This window comes from Labrus bergylta, chromosome 13 (genome assembly GCF_963930695.1).
Source record: "Labrus bergylta chromosome 13, fLabBer1.1, whole genome shotgun sequence".
Lineage (NCBI taxonomy): Eukaryota > Metazoa > Chordata > Actinopteri > Labriformes > Labridae > Labrus > Labrus bergylta.
Genome location: NC_089207.1, coordinates 5,815,053 through 5,834,217, shown reverse-complemented (window position 1 = coordinate 5,834,217; position 19,165 = coordinate 5,815,053). Strand labels below are relative to the sequence as shown.

The following is a 19,165-nucleotide window of genomic DNA, read 5'->3' as shown; positions in this document are numbered from 1 at the left end:
GCTCCCTCCTCCTCCGCTCTTCTCTCTTCTCCTCTCTTATTCTCTGTAAATAAAGGTGGAGCACATTACGAAAAGGTTTATAAAAGGAATTTAAGCAGAATGATCTTTTTCATATATAGCTCTTTGTTTTGTGTCTTACCTGCTTCTCAATTTTCTTATTCTTGATGTACTCCAACAGAGGTGTTGTCCTTTTGGCTGAGAACAAAAGCAAAGGAAAAGAACAGACATGAAGTCTTATTGAACCTCACTGTAAAGATGTAAAAACATATATATCAGTGTGTGTGTGTGTTACTGTACCTATGAGTTCTCTGGTCTTGGCCTCTATCTCTCCCAGCAGAGTCTCAGGGTTGGCCATCGACTTCTCTTCATCACAGGAGTAGTTCTCCAAGAACCTCCTATATTCAGGGTCTAACGGAGTTTCAAGGCAAAATATAGATTTTCTTTAAATGTCAAATCTATTGAGAAACATATTTAATATCCGATTTATTCATCTCCTTGTGCGATCATCAACAGTGCAATATATGTGTAGATAATTTTCCTTTTTTTTTTACCTGTACTACTTATACCCTTCTACCTGAACATACATTTATTTTTCTCTTTCACAAATCATATTTTTCTACTGCAGAGGACATATTTTCTTACCATTGCAACACTTTCATTTCTGACTGTGCAATACATATTTATTCTTTACTTGTGACAAGCTACTGTTTTAATGTGGAATAATCATTATCTGCTGTTAATATTATCTACATATGCATTTTAGCTTTACTTGAATGTAAGTTGTTGTTTGTAGCTGTGATGCCTCTATGTTGGTGCACTTTAAGGTGAAGCATTTCTTATTGTGTTGTACAATTGTGCAATCACAATAAAGGCTTTCTCTTCTTCTATTATTGTTTTTCAGGATGGACCGTTTTCTTATTTCAGTACCTTCCTCGATGCTCCCGGCTTTTGCATCTTTTTTCTTCAGTTTCTTCTTGGAGATTTTCTGGAAGGGGGCAAACTCTACCACAGCAGGATACTCCTGGCCTGAGTAAATATTGGAATAAAGGCGGTTCATTTTATAGACCAGCTTTCAAACGGTATCAATGGCAACAAAGTGTTAAAGCCGACCCTATGTCTATACAATGCAGCCTGTAGCTGTTACACAACCATGCCTTTGTTTGCATTTCATCTAGTATACTAGGTCACGTTGTGTGCTGATGGCAGGATATGCAACAAAGCCATACTGAGTCTAAATAAAAAGCAGACATACCCTTGTTGTCAATGAAGACATAACCATCAAATCTGTCCCTAAACAGCAGGATATCTTCAGGGTTTTTAAAGTTGATATACGCTCTGGAGAACAGATGGGGATAAAGACTGTGAAGAAAGGAAAAAACATTTTTCTTGTTAGTTCAAAAAGAAACAAGAAATGTTTTTATTATTTATTGATTTAAAGTGTTACGATTACCTTTGATCAGCTGGAAAGAACTCAAAGTAGTCGAAAGGTGGAAGAGGGCTGAGCTGTTCCTCTAGCTGGTCTTTTGACAGGTTAGGCGGAAGCCTTCGAATCACCACCTGTAATCAATGAATCCAAAAGTATTTCCTCATCTTATATACAGATTAACATTGTAAGTAGTGCACTCATGCTTTTTGACTTGTTACATCTTTCTTTTTAAATCTATTTTTATCCCTTGCTCCCCTTTCCAAAATAATAGCATCTCAAAGGTTTTTTTTGTTGTTAGGAGAAGGGGTTATACAATAAAAGAATAAAAAATAAAAATAAATATGACTTTATTTTCCCTGCAAGTGTTGACATTTGTACTGAACTCCAGCATGGAGTAAGCAGATAAATAACATTTCTGACAGTCAAACAACAGATTTCTGCTATCTAAACGATGCAGAAGGAAAACAAATAAAAGGGAGAAATAAAGTGTTTGTTTTAAAGCTTTTAAAAGTAAGCAAAATGTAACACAGCCTGCTTAAATTTGCAAATACGCATACACAAATAGTAGGCCCTATATGATCAAATATACTAAACTGGGTTTAAAGAGCCCAAAACTGGTCTAACAGGACTTCAAATGCAGTTTTTATTACAGAACTTGCAGCCGTGAATGATTAGACAGAGTGTATTAATCTTTGTTGTAAGTGTTGAATACATTCGTTTGAACACTAGCTGACAATGTCAACATAATCTACAGTCTTTATTACCATTGCATTTATCCATCTTATGTGCAATTATGAAGTCTAATCTTATATGAGGTTAATAGAAAAGGCGGGACCGTGGATAACATGTCGTCCTCTCGTCGCTGTCCGCGGTGCTGAAATGTGCCCACCTGCCTTCATGCCTCCATGTCCGTTTTCCCAGCAGCGTAAACAATGCGACACATCTCAAACACTCCCTACCTACCTTCGTGAAAACCTCTTTCCTCTCTTCTTTCTGCTTAAGGTTGCCGGGGATGTTTTCCTGGTCTCTTTGGAGGTCTCTGAACTGTATCTCGACGACGCTTTTCTCCTTGCCAACGATCATTTGGTCCTTTTCAGACCTCATTTCTCCCCATCTCCCTCTCGTCCGTGTTGTTGCTGTGTCCTCGCGAGAGCGGAAGAATATCGCGAGAACAAAGAGATTTAAAAAGACAGCTTTTGCTGCTGTCAGAGGCTGAAGCCCTCCATACTTTACTCATAAAACTACGATCAGATGTGTGGAGGGGGGCAAGGAAAATATAAATGAAACTGGGGAGGAAATACATTCAACCACCCTGTCCATCCCAATACTTTTGAAAGTGGTCTAATCATTTCAATCAGATTACATTCAAATTAAATCAAAGTATTTAAAGAATTGATATACTGATGTAAAAATCACTTTAATAATGCAGCTGGTGAATGTGGAGCCTGGTGGATAACAACCAATAGGCAGCATTCAAGTATCTGAGCCAGTAATATTCATTGATTACAGTTCTAATAATTAATATATTATCAAATGGCATATAGTATATACTACTCATTTACAGGACAAATGGGCCATACTATTAAACTGGACTCAAGCTTCTTGATTTGAGTAGTTACTTTGTAACACTGGTCACAAAATTTACATTTTTTAACCCCACTGATATTTATAATTCACATTAAAGTGCAGGTGAAAAACACAAGGAAAATATCACCCACCGCAGTTCGTTATATCACTGCAGAAATTCGTCGCACTGCTGCTTTTGTAGGTTCAGTACATGTTTGAAAACTATCACCAACATCTGCTGCGTAATTTCACCAAGCCGGCACATCAAAGAAAAAGAGCAAAGGTGATAAAGAAACACTTTTTTTAATGCACTTTTGTTTGAAAATAATCCAACCACCACCACTTGAATCCGTTCATGTCCCAGAGTAACAGTTAGGCAGTCCCGAAGCCCCTCGGTGTCACCTCGCAGGTCCGGAGTCGGGCTGCAGGGCATCCGAACGGCACGAGCTTCCAGGAGAGCTCCAGGACTCTGCGCACGAGGACTGACTCACCGACCGACCGCGCGCATCTCTGTCGGGGACTGGAAGAGAAAACAAAAACGCCTTACATTACTTTTCACTCAGAAAGATTGTACTGAATGTTACAACCAGATGTGGACACATTGAACACTGTTCGAGGATAAACCGATCAAATACTCACCGCTGAGGAAAGCTTGCCACTGTCGAGGTCTCTCCGGTGTGGACATGCAGCTCTTCAGGCTTGGGACAAAAGTGGAGCAGGTGTCCAGGTCCCGACAGACCCTGTCCTGGCTGTAAATGACGGCTGACTTAGACGGTGTACAGCCCATTTCTGTATACATCACTACAGACTCTCTCCATTGGGTATAACAACAACAAAAACTACCGTGTATGCTCCTTGAACATCAGGAGGGGAGTGGAGGGGGTGCTGCGTGTTTTCACTGAGCCTCGGGAGACCACACTCCTCCCCTTCAACATCACATTTCACATGAGATGGTCTGAGCTTCAATCTGTTTCAGACAACACGAAGGCTACATGACTTAAAAAGGTTTGTTTTCTGGAAAGGTTTGGGTGAAGTGGTACATTAACAGAATCGTCCTCCCCAATGATTGTAGCAAAGTGGAGGGACAAAATAAAACCTAAAATAATCCCATTCTTATCAATATCTTGAAGTAGCGTAGTGTGCAGGCAGTATTTGATACACTGACTACATCCTCTGTTAGAAAATATAACTATGACAATGAATTCATTACTTGCGTGTTTCAAGATTTCACCAACATTTTGTAAAAGTATGTCATTCGTTTAACCACCACAACTATAGTCTTCTGTTTCTAAATAAGAATTTTGTCAATCTGACAGCATGTACAAACATAAAAGTATTATTATGGAAATGAAAATCCCTTGTGTTAAACATTTCCTAGCTCTGATGTACCTATGTGCTTTAAACTACATTATCAGGATCGACACAGAACACTCTTAAGATAAATGCATGGTTTATTTGATCAATTACCAAGAAGATTTTTTTTTAATTCAAACTGCTTGTATTTAAGCTGGCTCTTTATTCAAGGTGTAAATCCACAGGTTAAGCAACACGGAGGGTCCTGCCATAGGCAGTAATAATAGGTGACGAGTCTTTTTTATGATGTGAGGTGTTTGGCTGTGTTTGCTCCGTTCAATCAAGCGTCAGAGGAAACACATGTTCCCAGCGTCTTCAGGCTTCACCCAAGGTTCAAAACTAAACCTATACCAAGGCTCGTGTTAATTCCCCTTTTAAAGTGCATTCTTGCTTAATTCACTCACTTGTAGTCATGTCCATAGAATTCAAAATGCCGTGTTCTATGTCCATACCCTTCCAGAAACAATCACATCAAATGCACAAGACGGGGAATCCACAGGAAACCCTTGGTGGATGACGGGTGCCACAGTTTTAGATTTATTCATTGGGCTCGGATATGTGTACCTATGACGACCTGTTGCTTCGACAGTTCCACCTGCACACAGGGTGACATCACGTGCTGGTGTCAGACAAGGTGTCTAACATGACGTCACTCTCATACATGTCACACTCCAGGGTCAAGGAGAGCCGCAGTGGCGTCTCCAGCATCATCTTGTCCTGATTTGAGAGCGGCGTTTCCATGGATGTGATGCTGGTGTCTTCCATCCTCGGTGTGGCCATGAGCTCCCCGGACTCTGCGGTGTTCAGCATCTTCATCAGTGCAGGAGTGTTCAGGCTGCCTCGCACCTTATCATTGATGTCTGTGCCTTAGTGGAAACACATGAGAAATCATCTTTAGTGGTACCGAGAGAACATAGCTGGACTCAAATGAGATACAATTCTGTAAAGTTAAACTTTTCACAAACAATTTCCCCAGAAAAATCTTTGAGGCGCTTCCTACCTATATAGGCGTCCGTGTCACCGATGTACATCTCGATACAGTGGCCAAGCATGGTCACAGAGAAGGTGTCGTCCCTTTTTAGTCCAAGTGCCTGCACAGAGAGGAACAAAACCACCTTCAAACATGTATTCCTTTACATAAATAAAGATCAACAATTCACAGGTAAAAAAAAATACATGCTTTAATAAGATCCTCCAGGTTTTTTCTATTGAAAAGGTGAAACAAAACATTTCATACCAAACATACATCACAGAACATTATGTTGCTTTTTTTTTTTTTTTTTTTAAGTATAAACAGCATTTTCTACTTTATTTCAACTCTTCAGCTTTCTGTGAAAAGGTTGAGAGTGAGAAACTATAATTTGATGTGTTACAGCTGAAAATGTTTCTTTAGTTTATTAAATAACAGATAGCTGTAAGACAAATGGACCTTCAAGCTATCTCTGCTCTCTTCTACTTCCTGTAGTCTTAGAAAAGATGGTTGCAAAAATGTCTTTTCAACATTTATGGCCAAAATGTCAAAACATTACTTTCTGAGGTTAGGGGGGAAAAAAGACAAGACAGGAGAAAAAGGAACTATACCGTGTGAAAGTAGTCGATAGCGCTCTCAAAGTCGCCCATTAGGCTGTGCACGTATCCGATGGCGGCGTAGGTGGAGGCGTGCTGAGGGATCAACACCAAAGCCTGACGGTGGTACTCCAACGCCTGGTCGTACTTTCTACAGGAACAAACAGCACAGAGTGCAAAGTTCTTATCACCGCATCCACAAAGACTTCAAAATGGTGTTTGCAGAAACTTCACAAAATACAAATGTGAAATAATAGACTTTACATGTGACATGAAATGGAATCAAAACAATGACTTGGTTGGGGCAACTGTTGCCTAGTGGTTAGTGCGCACGCCTCATATACGGAGGCTACAGTCATCAAACTGGGCAGCCCGGGTTCAATTCCGACCTGTGGCTCCTTTCCTGCATGTCATTCCCCAATCTCTCTCTCACTGATTTCTGACTCTGTCCACTGCCCTATCTCTAAAAATAAAAGGCATACAAGTCCAAAAATATACCTTTAAAAAAAACAATGACTTGGTTGAATACCCTTAACTCAAACTTTTTCCGAACAGCACGTACAAACTGTGTATTTATCTGTTTTCAGATAAGGCATACATGTTTTGATGATGGACCAATAACTTGCATATTTCATGGATGAGACCCTCCTCAGAATAAAAACTATCCAAACCTTTCAATACAGCCTCTTGTGTGGCACACATTCTGCAAGGCCCTTATATCTATGGAGTCGTGGCTATGCATAATTCATTAAAGGGTCTTTTCATGAATTCTAAATGAAGGCACTACCTCTGCTGAATGACTGAAAGAGAACAAGTGAGCACATCTGTGAAAATAGTTCATAGCAGACAGGTGAACGAAGGAAAAATGGAAAAGGAGGGGAAATGAACAAATCAGAGAAGAGTGCACTCCGACCAATCTCCTTTCATCATTCACTAAGGATAAATTTAGCCTCCCATCTGAGCCCTACATGTGCCCTCTGAAAATAAGACCCTGAAATCCATGATGCTGTTCGGACAAAAAACAGAGCAGTCTGTCTCTTACGGAGCCTACCTAAGAGCATTCAGATCACTGAAATGAGCGCCATTCTTACTTCAATTTCCGACACACATGACCCAGGTTGTTTAACAGGGGCTCCCATTTATCCACAGTGACCTAAAATGTAAAAGACAAAAGCAGAGAGAATAAATACAATACCTCAAAGAGAGAGTTTGTTAAGATGCTCAATATTTATATGTTTATACCTTTTTGATTAAATCAGTTACCTCATTCCCTATGGCTTTGATCTTCTCCATCGCATCGAGAAACAACCTCTCTGCCGTCTTCCAGCTGAAACGGAAGAGAAAACATTTTTAACAGCTCATCTGAATTTTTAAAATAAACCACATATCACAGGTTATTTCACTGTAGTTCATTCAGGTTTTACATTTCCGGTTGCTAGGCAAGTTAATTTAGTTCAGCAACAAGGCAATTCATAGTGCTTCACTCAAGATATCAAAAGCATCCCAACAATATAATCCTGGAACATCTACTCAGTGGAAACTACTGTACATATTGTCATTATTATAATCGCTACCTTTGTCAAACTAGAGGTCCATATGTGTGATTGAGTGTGTGTTGATGGCTGAATGACTCACTCTCCATTTTGAAAGGCAACCACGGCCACCTCGTGTATGACAAACGGGTCCTCTGGAGCGATGCTAAGAGCCTGGCTGAAGAAACGTTCGGCCAGCTTGGAGTTGTTGGTCAGACCGTACTCCAGGCCGATGTAGAGCATGGGGAGGTGACACCTGGAGGAAAGAGTGCAGGGGAAGTCAGCAAAGATTATGTTCAAATAAGGTTTTTTTTTTTTTTGCTTGTTAGCCAGAAATAACTGCTGGACACACTTACTTAGTGTTTCCAAAAACCTAAAAAGTTTCTCTTAAAAGGCCAATAACCGAACATGTTTTTTCCATATTCAAATTTTACAGTTATTCTCAAAAAAACAACAACAAAAAAAAAAAACATAAGTTCAGGTGTCAGGTATGCAACGCTACACTCAACTCATGAACAATACATACCATGATACTGTTATTATTAGGTAATACTTTTTAATTATGAGGTTGTATAATTACAAATTAGACAGAACACTTGTTCTTTAAATAAAAGAAACACTAATACCTTTGGATTTGTAAAATTTGAAATAAGGCATTATTAAAAAAAATCTACTAAAAAAAAAAAAATACTGACGTCCAACAACAGACACCAAAAGTGGATAGGGTCCTTTACTGATTGAAAACTCCCCCTCTCTCTAAGTTTGAAACTTTTTACACAACTTGTTTGTGCACCATCAGTCGTAGAAATGTTTGATTTTATTGTCTCATGTCTGCCCACCAAACCAAAATTTGAGAACTCAGTTGCAGTTCTATTTTTACAGAGATGAGTCTCATCTATTGAAGCTCCTCTCTGTGATAAAGGCTGACATGTGAATGGTTAATACACGAAGCATGTGAAGTTGTTGACTCCAAGAAGAGATGTTGATGTAAGTACCCTTTCATCAGCTGTGCAGCAGTGAAATAGGCAGCCATTGCTTGGTCATGCTCACTCTCCACTGCAAACGAATGTCCATAGGCAATCCATGCAGGACCATACGTCCTCTCCAGCGTGGTGGCTTTGCTACAGTAGACAAACAGAACACAACATGGATGAGTCAACAGTTAATGTGGCCTTGAACAGGATGTACTTCCTTTTGAGCAATAAGATACAAACCTGAGGTATCGCCGAGCATGTTCGTTTTTATGGCCAACCATGAGATAGTAGCAGCCAACAGCAAACCAGGACACCTGAAAAAAAGAAGAAGAAAAGATCATTTTAAAAGCAAATTCAGTTAAAAGAAATAAAACATTGATGTATGTTGATATAGACACAAGTCTTACCGGGTTGTTGGGATACAGGTCTACAAGTTTGTGTGAGAGGTAAAATAACTCTACAAGAGGAAGAAAACAAACATAAAAAAATATAATTAACAATATAACTGGTAGGCTGGCAAAGCAATCAAACCAAACAATATTTATGCAAGAATCAAAAGATGATAGTTTACCATTTGATTTCCCGAGCTCTACTAGAGTTCCTATGTGGACTGGTAAACAGTTGGCATGGAAAGGGTCTTTGACCATCACCCTGAAATACAAAATTAAAGGCGCTTCAAAGGTTCTGCATTTTCATGAAGACATTAACTCGTTGATCTTTTATTGTCACTGTGGAATCACAATCATCAGTCCACTTCAGACACGCATCTTCAGATGTATGCCTTTATTTTAACAGAAATGATTGCTGTGCAGTGTAAGAAGCTCTATTCACATCATTTGTAGTTCAGGATTAATACAAAATGGGTGTGTTTTTAGTCTCATCATCCCCTAGTCGGTCTCTACTCAAAAGTAATAAAATCTCAATTCACGTTTTTTGCCATTTGCAGAGCAAATTGTGTAACGCAAAAAATGAACAGCAAACTTAAATAACACATGAAGACACCTACGTTGATGTGAGTTTGTAGCACATCTTGAAATCACAGTTATAATAATGCCTCTCTGCAAGAGACACCACTACATCCAAATTGTCTTGAAGTCCATTGACCATCTCTGGCACCACCAAATCACTGGGCTTGTTATACTGTAGTGAGAAGGAGAGGGAGAGAGAGAGGGGGAGAGGGAGAGAGAGAGGGGGAGAGAGAGAGAGAGAGAGAGAGAGAGAGAGAGAGAGAGAGAGAGAGAGTGGTTGTGTTATGTATTCATACACGTGTGTGGAGGTGGGTGTAGGGTTGAAATGTGGGAGTTATAACAATGCCATGAAAAAAGCAGAGAAAAGAGACCGATGAAGAGGGGTACGAACTATAACAGGCTGGAATATTTATAACAGTCATTTGCATTCTAATTTGTATTAATGGTAAACAAATTAATCCTGAAGCACTTGTTTGTACGCACACTATAAAAAACAAAACAGTTAGGCAGGAGAGTGTCTCTTGGATTGACTGAAAACAGACCGCAGTGTATATGTACATTTTAATGAGGAAACCCAGACTACAATAACACAATAAAGTGTCCATGTTATAAAGGAATATGCTTTTAAAGCTTTGAATACAAAGACAAAAGTTGGCGTTTGACATTTATCAATCAACTATTAAATCATTAAAAGATGAATGCAAGAGCCCCCTACCTTCTTTAACTTATTCTCAAACAGGAAGTGTAACAGCTCCTCCTCCTCCTCAGTGCACTGTTGACTCAGAGGAAGTGAGTCAAGGAAGTCTTTCTCTGTTGAAAAAATGACCAAGACATCTCACATGTTCAGGTTATTAATCGTATAATACATACAAATATCTGTATAAAAAAAATAGTACGAATGAACATCATCTCCACAGCTCAGCCTCACCTTCCTGCGCCGTCAACATGTGGTGGGACGTTAAAAGGTCAAAGGCTTCAAAGCAGTAGACATCCAGTTTCAAGGCCTCTTTGTAGCTGGAGGTGGCCAGTGGTCGGTTGTCCATGGCATCATAGATCTTACCCCGCAGGAGGCAGATGGAGCTGCTGACCTGGATTATTCCAGTGACAAAGAACCAGCACAGAAAGAGAACCGAGGTCAGAACCTCTACACACAATGCCCTGAATCTTACTCTTAAGTCAATATGATGCTAAAGCTCCATCAAATCCTGACTGAAACTAAGCAGCATTCTGAAACAAAATGCATTTGAAAAAGAAATCCCTCTGTGAAAAAGAATTGCTTTAAATGGCTACCTAGTGAGCATAAGTGTCCATATCTGTTTCTGAAGCGAAGGTCTTACAAACGTTAAGCAGATACATGTTGTGCTGGTGTTGTTTGATTTAAGTGGAACATATAGCAAACAGGACGCTAAATGACGGGTACAGTAGCCGTACAGTCAGCCAACATATTTACAGAGAGAACATTAAACTCATCAATTATTTTAAGAAGAACAAAACCCTGAAAGAAGCAGGGATATGTTGTTTAGTGTAGGCCGTTCTTCCCCCAAAGCAATTTAACAGGACAACAATGAGTACATAGATTACGTCATGTAACACTAACATGTAAGAAATGGGCTTACTTATCATAGGCTGTATTTAGTATTTTGCAGTATTTCAGTGGCAGTCTAGACTTACAGAGGCAGGAGACATGTCCCAGTCCTTGTTTGACTCTGATGTCGAGTTGTCCTCTTTCATGCTCCTGTCCCACAGCTTCCTACTAGCTGGCTCCTCTGCATCCAAGATATCCAAGGCCTGCTGGAACTCTTTGGCAGCATACTTCAGAAAGTCAGAAAAAAAGAATACTATACTTTATGGCTTTGAATGATATACTGTATGGGAGGTTTGTCTTGATTATAATCTGCAGTGTCTAAAACACTAAAAACAGAGTTTAGAGCTGATTCAGTAAGTTGATTTCAACTACTTACATGGCACCTAGCAGCAAGATACTGACATGCTCCATACAACTGTGTGTGAGAAGATGTTTGAAACAAGCATTAAACAAAGACCTTTTCACCCACTTCCCATCACATACATAGCTTTGCACATATCAACAACGACTCGTATGACCTTATACGTTACCTTGTCAAGTTTCCGCGAACGGAGGGCATGGGAGGCTCTGTGGTACTGTGAGGTCAAGTAAAGGCACTGAGCAAGCCAGTAAATGTCTTGGGGATCCTCTGTATAATAAATAAAGAAGCAGGGTCGTCAATTAATGACGTTTGAGAGTGAGCAGAGACAGGGTGAGCAACATTACAACTGTTGGTAAGCTCCCCATCTTCCACCTAAACCTGTTTCAGTTATGTATTTTTGTTTTCCCAATCAGTCAACAACTTACTCCCCGTCTGTTTTCAAGATATATTTCAATTCAATTCTCAAATCCATCATTACAACACAAGGTCAGCCAGCTTACTTCATTCTGCATTTTTCAGGACATCGTTTTCTCAATTCTCTGTCAGATTCAGAGGACCTCATTGTTGGAACAATTTACCCAATCATATTAGAAACAGCACCAGCCTCAACTTATTTAATAGAATAGAAAAGAATAGAATAGAATTACTACCCAAACTGGGAAATTGTGGCATTACAGCAGCAGGTTATCCAACACACAATATGAGTAAAAAAACACAATGTTAGTAAATCTAAACATAATATAATATTAAATACAAAGTAAATAAGCACTAAAAATATCAAAACTAAGAATGTGAATATATACAACCAGGATTTAACTAAGCATTACTAGTCTTAAATAGGAAGATTAAATGTAAATGTGCAAAAAACAGAGCTGTAAATGGACAGTATTGACACAAGTTAAAGTAAAAAACAAAACAAACCATTTATTTCCTGCTTGGCCAATTAACTCATTTGCCATCATAATCTTTCATGTGTTCTTGTTAGCTGTATTGTTTTTGCTTGGACTACATCAGGGGTGGACCACATGCGGCCCTCGTCAACCCTCAACGTGGCCCTCAGGTCAATTTTTATACATCAAAACATGAAGAAAATATGACAAAATCTGCCATGAAATCATGAAAACCAGAAATATGTCCATAATAATATTTGATCACTGGTATATGTTGAGTTAAATTTGAGACATAATCGACTGTTATCATTTTTGTATCCTACAATTTGGCCCCCTGGCAGTGAGAATTAAATGAATGTGGCCCTTGCTGTGACCAAAGTTGCCCATCCCTGGACTACACTGTCTCTGTGTTACATGTTTCTCTTTAGGAGGGCTGCACTCGACAAGCCCTTCTGGGTTTATTTGGCTCCTCCAGCACATTTCTTTCAAAATGTTATTTATTAGCACACATAAGAATACATCAAAATAGGATTAACAAAAACATAAAAGGTGTGTCAGGAGAGGTCAAGAAGCCAACAGACTTATACGAGGGACCTCACCTCTTAAGAGACAAATAAATCAACTAAACAAATCGAATCATACAATTTCTAAACAAAATTAAATATAAACACATATACAGTAACCTATACACATATTCACACACACACTTAGACACATACAATACAGTTAATTTTCTCTTTTTTATTTAAATTGTACTGTGTTCACTTTTTGTCTGCTGCTGTAACAATGTAAATTTCCCCATTGTGGGATAAATAAAGGATTATCTTATCTTAATAGAAAGACTGAGAATGTTAACCCTCTATCAGCTAAATGAAACAGGCATTGATCTATTAAAAAGGGAGTGAATAGTATAGTTTGTTAATTAACTAATCATTATGTACTGTCTGTTTTTCCATTGATCTATTATGTTTATGTTTTTTCTTTTGTGTGCAATAAATTAAAAATTATTATTATTATTAACAGTTTATTTATCAATCAATCAAACTTTATTTATATAGCACCTTTCAGACAAATTAAATTGCAGTGCTTAACAAGAGTGCAGAAAAGTTATTGACGAAAAAAGTAGTTTATAAAATCATCGAGAGACCAATAACAATTAAAAAATAAAATATATGTATAAAAATAAAATACGACACATAAAAGCAACAAAATATTAAAATAAATACATAAGAGGAAAAATATTTTAAATTGTAGTAGGATTTAAAAAAGACAATACAGTAATGTTAAGTTTACTGATATAAAAGCCAGACTGAATAAATGAGTTTGAAGACTGCGTTTAAAAATCTCGTGTTTTTTAGTTTTTGATGCTACTTAACAGAAGAACATTCTCCATACAAACAAACATTAGTTGTTTATTGTAATGAACTGCTGTGTTCAATAAACAGCTCATTAAAAAGAACTAACGGAAGTCACTCACCGTGAGAGAGGGATGCTATCTTGTCGGCCCAAAAGAGAGCACTTTGATATTGTTGCTGTAAATAAACAGAGAAGCAGAAACAAAGAGTCACTCGAAGGAGAATTGTCGTCGTGGTTAGTTGCTCTGCTGTCCTCACAGATTTAGACTCGGCGGTCAGAGAAAACTGCGAAGGGTTGTGTTACAGTTCACGCCAGGTATGCTCTTAAGTTAGCATCAGCTAGCATTACACACAAATACGAGCGAAGCAGTAATTCTCACCTGGTCGATGTACTGCCTTACTCGCTTTCGAAGTCTGTCGAGATTCATTTTTATAGTCCTGGAGTTTTTGGCCCTGGCTATCAAAACAGTTTCATTATCAGAGACGGTAGAAAAATGTTTGCATAACAACAGTGCACAGACACAAGTGAGTGCTAACTTGCTAGCAGCAGTAAAAATCAAATCCGCGGCTTCTTTCTGTACAGTGTGTTCTGCAATATTAGGCCGTAAGGAAACATGTTCTGGATAGATGGTTCCGCACTAAGTCTGGTGTTCTTAAAAACATATAAATATAAAAACAATATACATAAACTTTAATTTAATTCATTTATGTATCTACAAATTCGATAATTATTTTCGAATGAACTATGCACGCTTTAAAAATATTGTGTTATCTAGACTTAGACTTTCTTTATTGTCATTCAAACTTGTACTTTACAGTGCAGATAAGAACGAAATTTCGTTGCATTTGGCTCGTTGTAGTGCAGGATAAGAACAGCAGCATGTATTTACATATAAAAATAAAAATAAGGTGCAGATATAAATAGATATAAAAAAAAAACTATGAGTAAGAATACTATACAGATAAATATATTGCACGTTATATGTATTTTACAGTCCAGTGAGGTAGTCCTGTGTGGGGGTTTGAGGGGGGATAGAGGGATTATTTTTTTGTGTTTTTTTGTGTTTTGTGTTCAATCTAGTGATTGATTGATTACACTTATTTCAGACAAAATAAAAAAATATCAAAAATACAAAACAAAATGAAAAGCACGAAAATACAATAAACAAAAAACAATGTTCAAATTATTTCACTGTTATTTCAATTGATATGCCTGAAAATGAGTAGGAAGAAGTATAAAACTTATTTAATCCTACCCCTTTTCCACAGCTCAATGATTAATATTTATTAAATTAACTTCCTGTGTTCCTTATAATCTCTCTCTATATATACAATCTATCTATATACAATTTGCTATACTATATTTGAGTGTGTTCTAAGCACACATGCAGGCAACTATTGCTCTTTTTTTTATGATTTTTAATCTGGTACTATAATCCAGCCGGTCTACTAGATCATATCAGTTACGTAACTTTTAGGTCCAATACTAAGGCACAAAAATAACTTTTAAACAGCTTATATTGTCACTGAAAGAATCTTTATTGTGCAGAAAACATGGATATTTTATCCTTCTGAAAGATTTTCAGGCTCCTTCTTGGGTGTTTCAGGTGTATGAGGGTTGTTGGAAGTTTTGGCACCATCAAGTGGAGGAGATGTTTCAGCAGTATGAATGGCGGAATCAGCTGTAACTTGAATGTTCCCCTTAGACTTTACTTTGCTCATGGCTTTGTTGCTTGCAAGACTCTTAGTGGTTATGTCTGGACTGATCTTTTGGCCTTTACCACAACCGCTTGACTTCTTTTTTGGTTTTTCTTGACCCTGATATTAACACAAAGGAGAAAGATCATTTTAAGTAGTTAAGATGTCATATAGATTATACAAGCAGCAAGGTAAAGTTATCTAAAAAGATGAGGAAGATGTGACCTCTTTCTGATTTTTCCATCCTCCGGGGTAGCGTGTGATAATGTCCATCAGCTTGACATTTTTGTGCCAGTCCTTATGCAAGTTCTTCACATTATAGTTAGACTTACAATGGTCCAGACGGACCAGGATCTTTTGATTTTCATTGGTAATACGGAGCAACTCCTGATGTTTTCTCTCCTTACCCAGGCTTAAAAGATGACAACAAACAAGTTTAAGAAACTGTGTTTTTAGTTTCAATGTGCCCCTTTTTTGTCAGTACAACTTTGTTGCCTGACTTATTCATATGAATCTTTACACATTGTTTCTACTTGAACACCAGCTAACCTTTTTCTTTTATAATAATTCCTGTCGTCAACTCCTCCAGATGTCTTCATGATGTGAAATATCTTTTCAAGAAGAATATCGTTTTCCCTCTGCACCTTCATGTTCCATTCCTCTGCAAGCTTAATGCAATAACATGCGAAAAACAAGTATTAACATGAATAAAAATGTTCTGCTCTTTCCAAAATTAGAAGTACTGCAATTTATACAACAGTTAGTACAACATGGAGTATGGAGTACAACAGCACCGGGTCTTTTATCACTTTCCAAAGCTCTTTGCAAACAGTAGATTCAGCAACATTGTGGCAAACTTTGCAGAGCAAATTTGGAGAATATTTCTTCTTAAATAACATTTATAAAGCTGTGAATTGTAAGGTGTAGACAATCATAAAGTAGCATTTGTACAGGTACAAGCACAGGTACAGTTAAGTTGCAGAAGTTTTGGTGGAGGCACATGGACACAAATTCTGTTGATGCAGTTTTTACTGATTATATAAATGCCACTTGCGAGAACTGTTGTATAAAAGCTCACAAGAGGTTTTGCTGGTGTACTTAATATTAGCACGGATTTGATTACCTTGCCTATACTCAGGACAACAGCACTCCCTTCTGGTTTGTGTTGCTTAATTAACACAGTACATTCAGTTTTACTCAGGCACTTAAAAAAAACCAAGATTCAAATCATTACGGAATTTTAAATATTGTAATTTATCCCCATAGCAAAGTAAAATAAAAATTATATTAAATTAGCTATTTATTTCTTAGAGTTTGAGACGCCCTTGTTTGTTTAAAGCACAGAAAACATCTGCTGCCAGCCTGAACATGATGTGAGTTGAGTTGAAAACATTAATGAAAAAACAGAAACCTTTCGTTTCTTCAGGCCCTGAGTCAGGTGAGGGTAGGTCTTCGGTGCAGTGGTGTTTAACACTGATTTTGCTGACTTCACCTTATATGAGGAAAAAACAAATACATTTGTTTCAAACACAGTAACTGTTCCTTTGAGAAATTCTACTGTGTTGGTTTGTGATTGGATGACAAGTGAGATATAAATGCATTTTACAAACCGACCTTTTCCCTGTGTAAGTCATATGAAGCCTTGTCCCATTTGAACTGCAGAAATTTGTTTGCAGAGGGAAGGAAAGGTTGATGAGCCAGATGTGCCTTCATGGTCCTGTCAAGACAAAAAAAACAAAAACAAACACAAAACACAAGATAACAATTCTACAATGTCTAACACTTAACAAAAAGGAAAGGAACATTCAAATAAAGCAAACTTTTTGGATTAATTGCGTGGTTCTGATTCAATCGTAACATACAGTACATGTGAAGGGTAATTAACCTAGTACAGAGTCTGTCTCACCTCTCAAACTGTTTGATATCCCGTCTCCTCACCCGTCAAAGTGCTCCTGAGCGTCCAGGTCGACAGGAGCTCAAACACCGCAGTCTGTTTTATGCCAGTCATACGCGGTCGCCATGGCAGCAGCTGGAGAGCGCGCGAGATGAATGAACGGTTTCACACATGTTAATTAGCGAAGAGGGACTTTAAAATTAGATTCACACAGTTAAAAGCGGAAAATTTACTGGAAAATGGAACTGAGTTTTCATTATTTCTTCACGGTTTCTAAACAATTAGGGCATGCAAGGAAAAGCAAATGAAGTGGTCGGCCTACATTTTCACGTGCGTCATGCTTTCCACTTAAGTCAACGTTTTTGATCGTAAAATATTTAAATCCAATGCCGAAATTTAACATTGAATACAAAACAAACATGATTGAATAAATGAGGTCAAGGGCATGTAGGCTACTGTATTTTGTTGTTGTTGCATACAGAAAACTACAGCCATGGTAACAGTTACCTGGAAACTTTCATCTGAGCAACTGAAAGAGTCACTAAACCCTAAAACCACACAAGAGAACCACACAAAAAACCTGCTGTCATAACCCAACATATTTCTAAATGGGCATTACAAAAAAAACACCTAAAATGGAAAAATATTTTTCTCTAATTTGGAATAAATTGAACAAAAAGCAAACACTTTTATACAATGAGCTGCTTTGATGTCATAGGATAATACTAGGATAATACTTTATTGATCCCCAGAGGGGAAATTCGGGCGTTACAGCAGCACAGACAAGAAAGCTCAAAAATACACATTAAACAGAATAGATAAGATAAATACAAATACAAATACAAATAAAAACAGTGGGTATATACAGTACAAAATGAATGATGAAGTTAACTGGGGGGAACTGAGAATTGAGACAGTATTTGCAGAGATGTCAAGTGATGTAATCTTGTAAATGAACCAAATACAGTTAGGACTTTAGGTTACAATAGAGCAAAACAGCAAAGATTTATTGAATGAATCTCTCATTGAGGTGATATGACTTCATGAATGAACATCCAGCACAACACTCCCTCCTAGCGGGTAAAGCAGGCTATGACAGTTTAAATTGCAAAATAACTCAAATCCCATGCCAGGGTGAAGAACCAAAGCACCAATGAAAGAGGAATAGATTTAACTGTAATAGATCACTATGTCACTCTTATTCACGCACCATGATAACCTCTGAATTTGTAGTGCCACAAAGACTTAGTTTTCTTTAAAATATAAAGTTACATAAAAACTATGCAAGCAAGAAGTTCCACATAGGCAGTTTTATGAATTTACTGCATGTGTGTATAACAACAGCAGTAATGATTCTTTATATTTGACATGTGCCAACACAAATAAATAAATTGTTTCCGTCCAGTGGAGTCGCATCTCAGTGCATAGATGAGCCCTCATGAAATAATTATTGGAAATAAAAGTTTCCAGTCCACCTTTCAGAGGACAGATGGCAGGTTACAGGGGGATTAAATGGGGACAGATAGTACCTCAAATTCTTGCAGTTTTCTTGCAGCTCATTTTATTTAATATAATTTACAAAAATAGGACTTAATTGATCATGTATGATGTTTACATTTTTTATAACCAAATAAAACTTACTGGCTTTTTGTTTATACAGCTGATCTTTCATTCAGGGTTCTTTATATGTCTGTTGATTAATTATGTTATATTTGTCAACGATTTAGGGCCAGTAGGGATTCAATTAAACACTTTTTGTTATCTGTAAATATCATCCTCATGAATAAAGAAGGGAGGTAATGATGTATTTAAGATAATCAGGGATGTTTTTATGCTCAAAATGGCAGGGGATGCTACCTGTTCCAGGTAAGTCCCAAAGGTGGATTTTCCATTACACTGTTGTGGGGCTAAGAGCAGAGAAAGATGCAATACAGCAATGTATGTGCTCATAACAGAAAAAAGGGTGTATTTGTTTGCATCAGTTTGTGCATGAACAC

The 19,165-nt window shown here is 37.7% G+C and overlaps 3 protein-coding genes across 5 annotated transcripts in view; all 3 read right to left on the bottom strand.

Annotated features, from left to right (window-relative positions):
• upf3a (UPF3A regulator of nonsense mediated mRNA decay) overlaps nucleotides 1-2,586 on the bottom strand; it is a gene marked incomplete in the record, with an annotated part of 5,828 nt that extends 3,242 nt beyond the window's left edge. For both annotated transcript variants that reach the window (XM_065962058.1, XM_065962059.1), the window contains 7 exon segments: nucleotides 1-43; nucleotides 140-195; nucleotides 298-408; nucleotides 928-1,026; nucleotides 1,253-1,359; nucleotides 1,451-1,557; nucleotides 2,390-2,586. In XM_065962058.1, coding sequence (XP_065818130.1) covers nucleotides 1-43; nucleotides 140-195; nucleotides 298-408; nucleotides 928-1,026; nucleotides 1,253-1,359; nucleotides 1,451-1,557; nucleotides 2,390-2,530 — 664 coding nt within the window.
• Nucleotides 2,587-4,425: 1,839 nt separating this feature from the next.
• Nucleotides 4,426-14,165, bottom strand: cdc16 (cell division cycle 16 homolog (S. cerevisiae)). 2 transcript variants are annotated; one of them, XM_020633921.3, is made up of 18 exons: nucleotides 13,957-14,165; nucleotides 13,699-13,753; nucleotides 11,501-11,598; nucleotides 11,347-11,385; nucleotides 11,057-11,197; nucleotides 10,314-10,473; nucleotides 10,101-10,195; nucleotides 9,424-9,557; nucleotides 8,989-9,068; nucleotides 8,825-8,874; nucleotides 8,658-8,731; nucleotides 8,439-8,564; nucleotides 7,547-7,699; nucleotides 7,154-7,238; nucleotides 7,003-7,064; nucleotides 5,927-6,062; nucleotides 5,346-5,436; nucleotides 4,426-5,211 (listed from the first exon to the last, which is right to left on the bottom strand). In XM_020633921.3, exons 1-18 carry the CDS (start codon nucleotides 14,002-14,004, stop codon nucleotides 4,958-4,960), a joined length of 1,881 nt encoding a protein of 626 aa, XP_020489577.2. In that variant the 5' UTR covers nucleotides 14,005-14,165; the 3' UTR covers nucleotides 4,426-4,957. The 2 variants fall into 2 exon arrangements, with proteins under 2 accessions (XP_020489577.2, XP_020489578.2); XM_020633922.3 differs by having other exon boundaries at nucleotides 7,175-7,238.
• Nucleotides 14,166-15,101: 936 nt separating this feature from the next.
• On the bottom strand, nucleotides 15,102-17,270 carry cfap97d2 (CFAP97 domain containing 2). The gene is made up of 6 exons (XM_065962327.1): nucleotides 17,181-17,270; nucleotides 16,889-16,991; nucleotides 16,686-16,766; nucleotides 15,824-15,942; nucleotides 15,500-15,686; nucleotides 15,102-15,394 (listed from the first exon to the last, which is right to left on the bottom strand). Exons 2-6 carry the CDS (start codon nucleotides 16,985-16,987, stop codon nucleotides 15,140-15,142), a joined length of 741 nt encoding a protein of 246 aa, XP_065818399.1. The 5' UTR covers nucleotides 16,988-16,991; nucleotides 17,181-17,270; the 3' UTR covers nucleotides 15,102-15,139.
• Nucleotides 17,271-19,165: the final 1,895 nt, after the last annotated feature.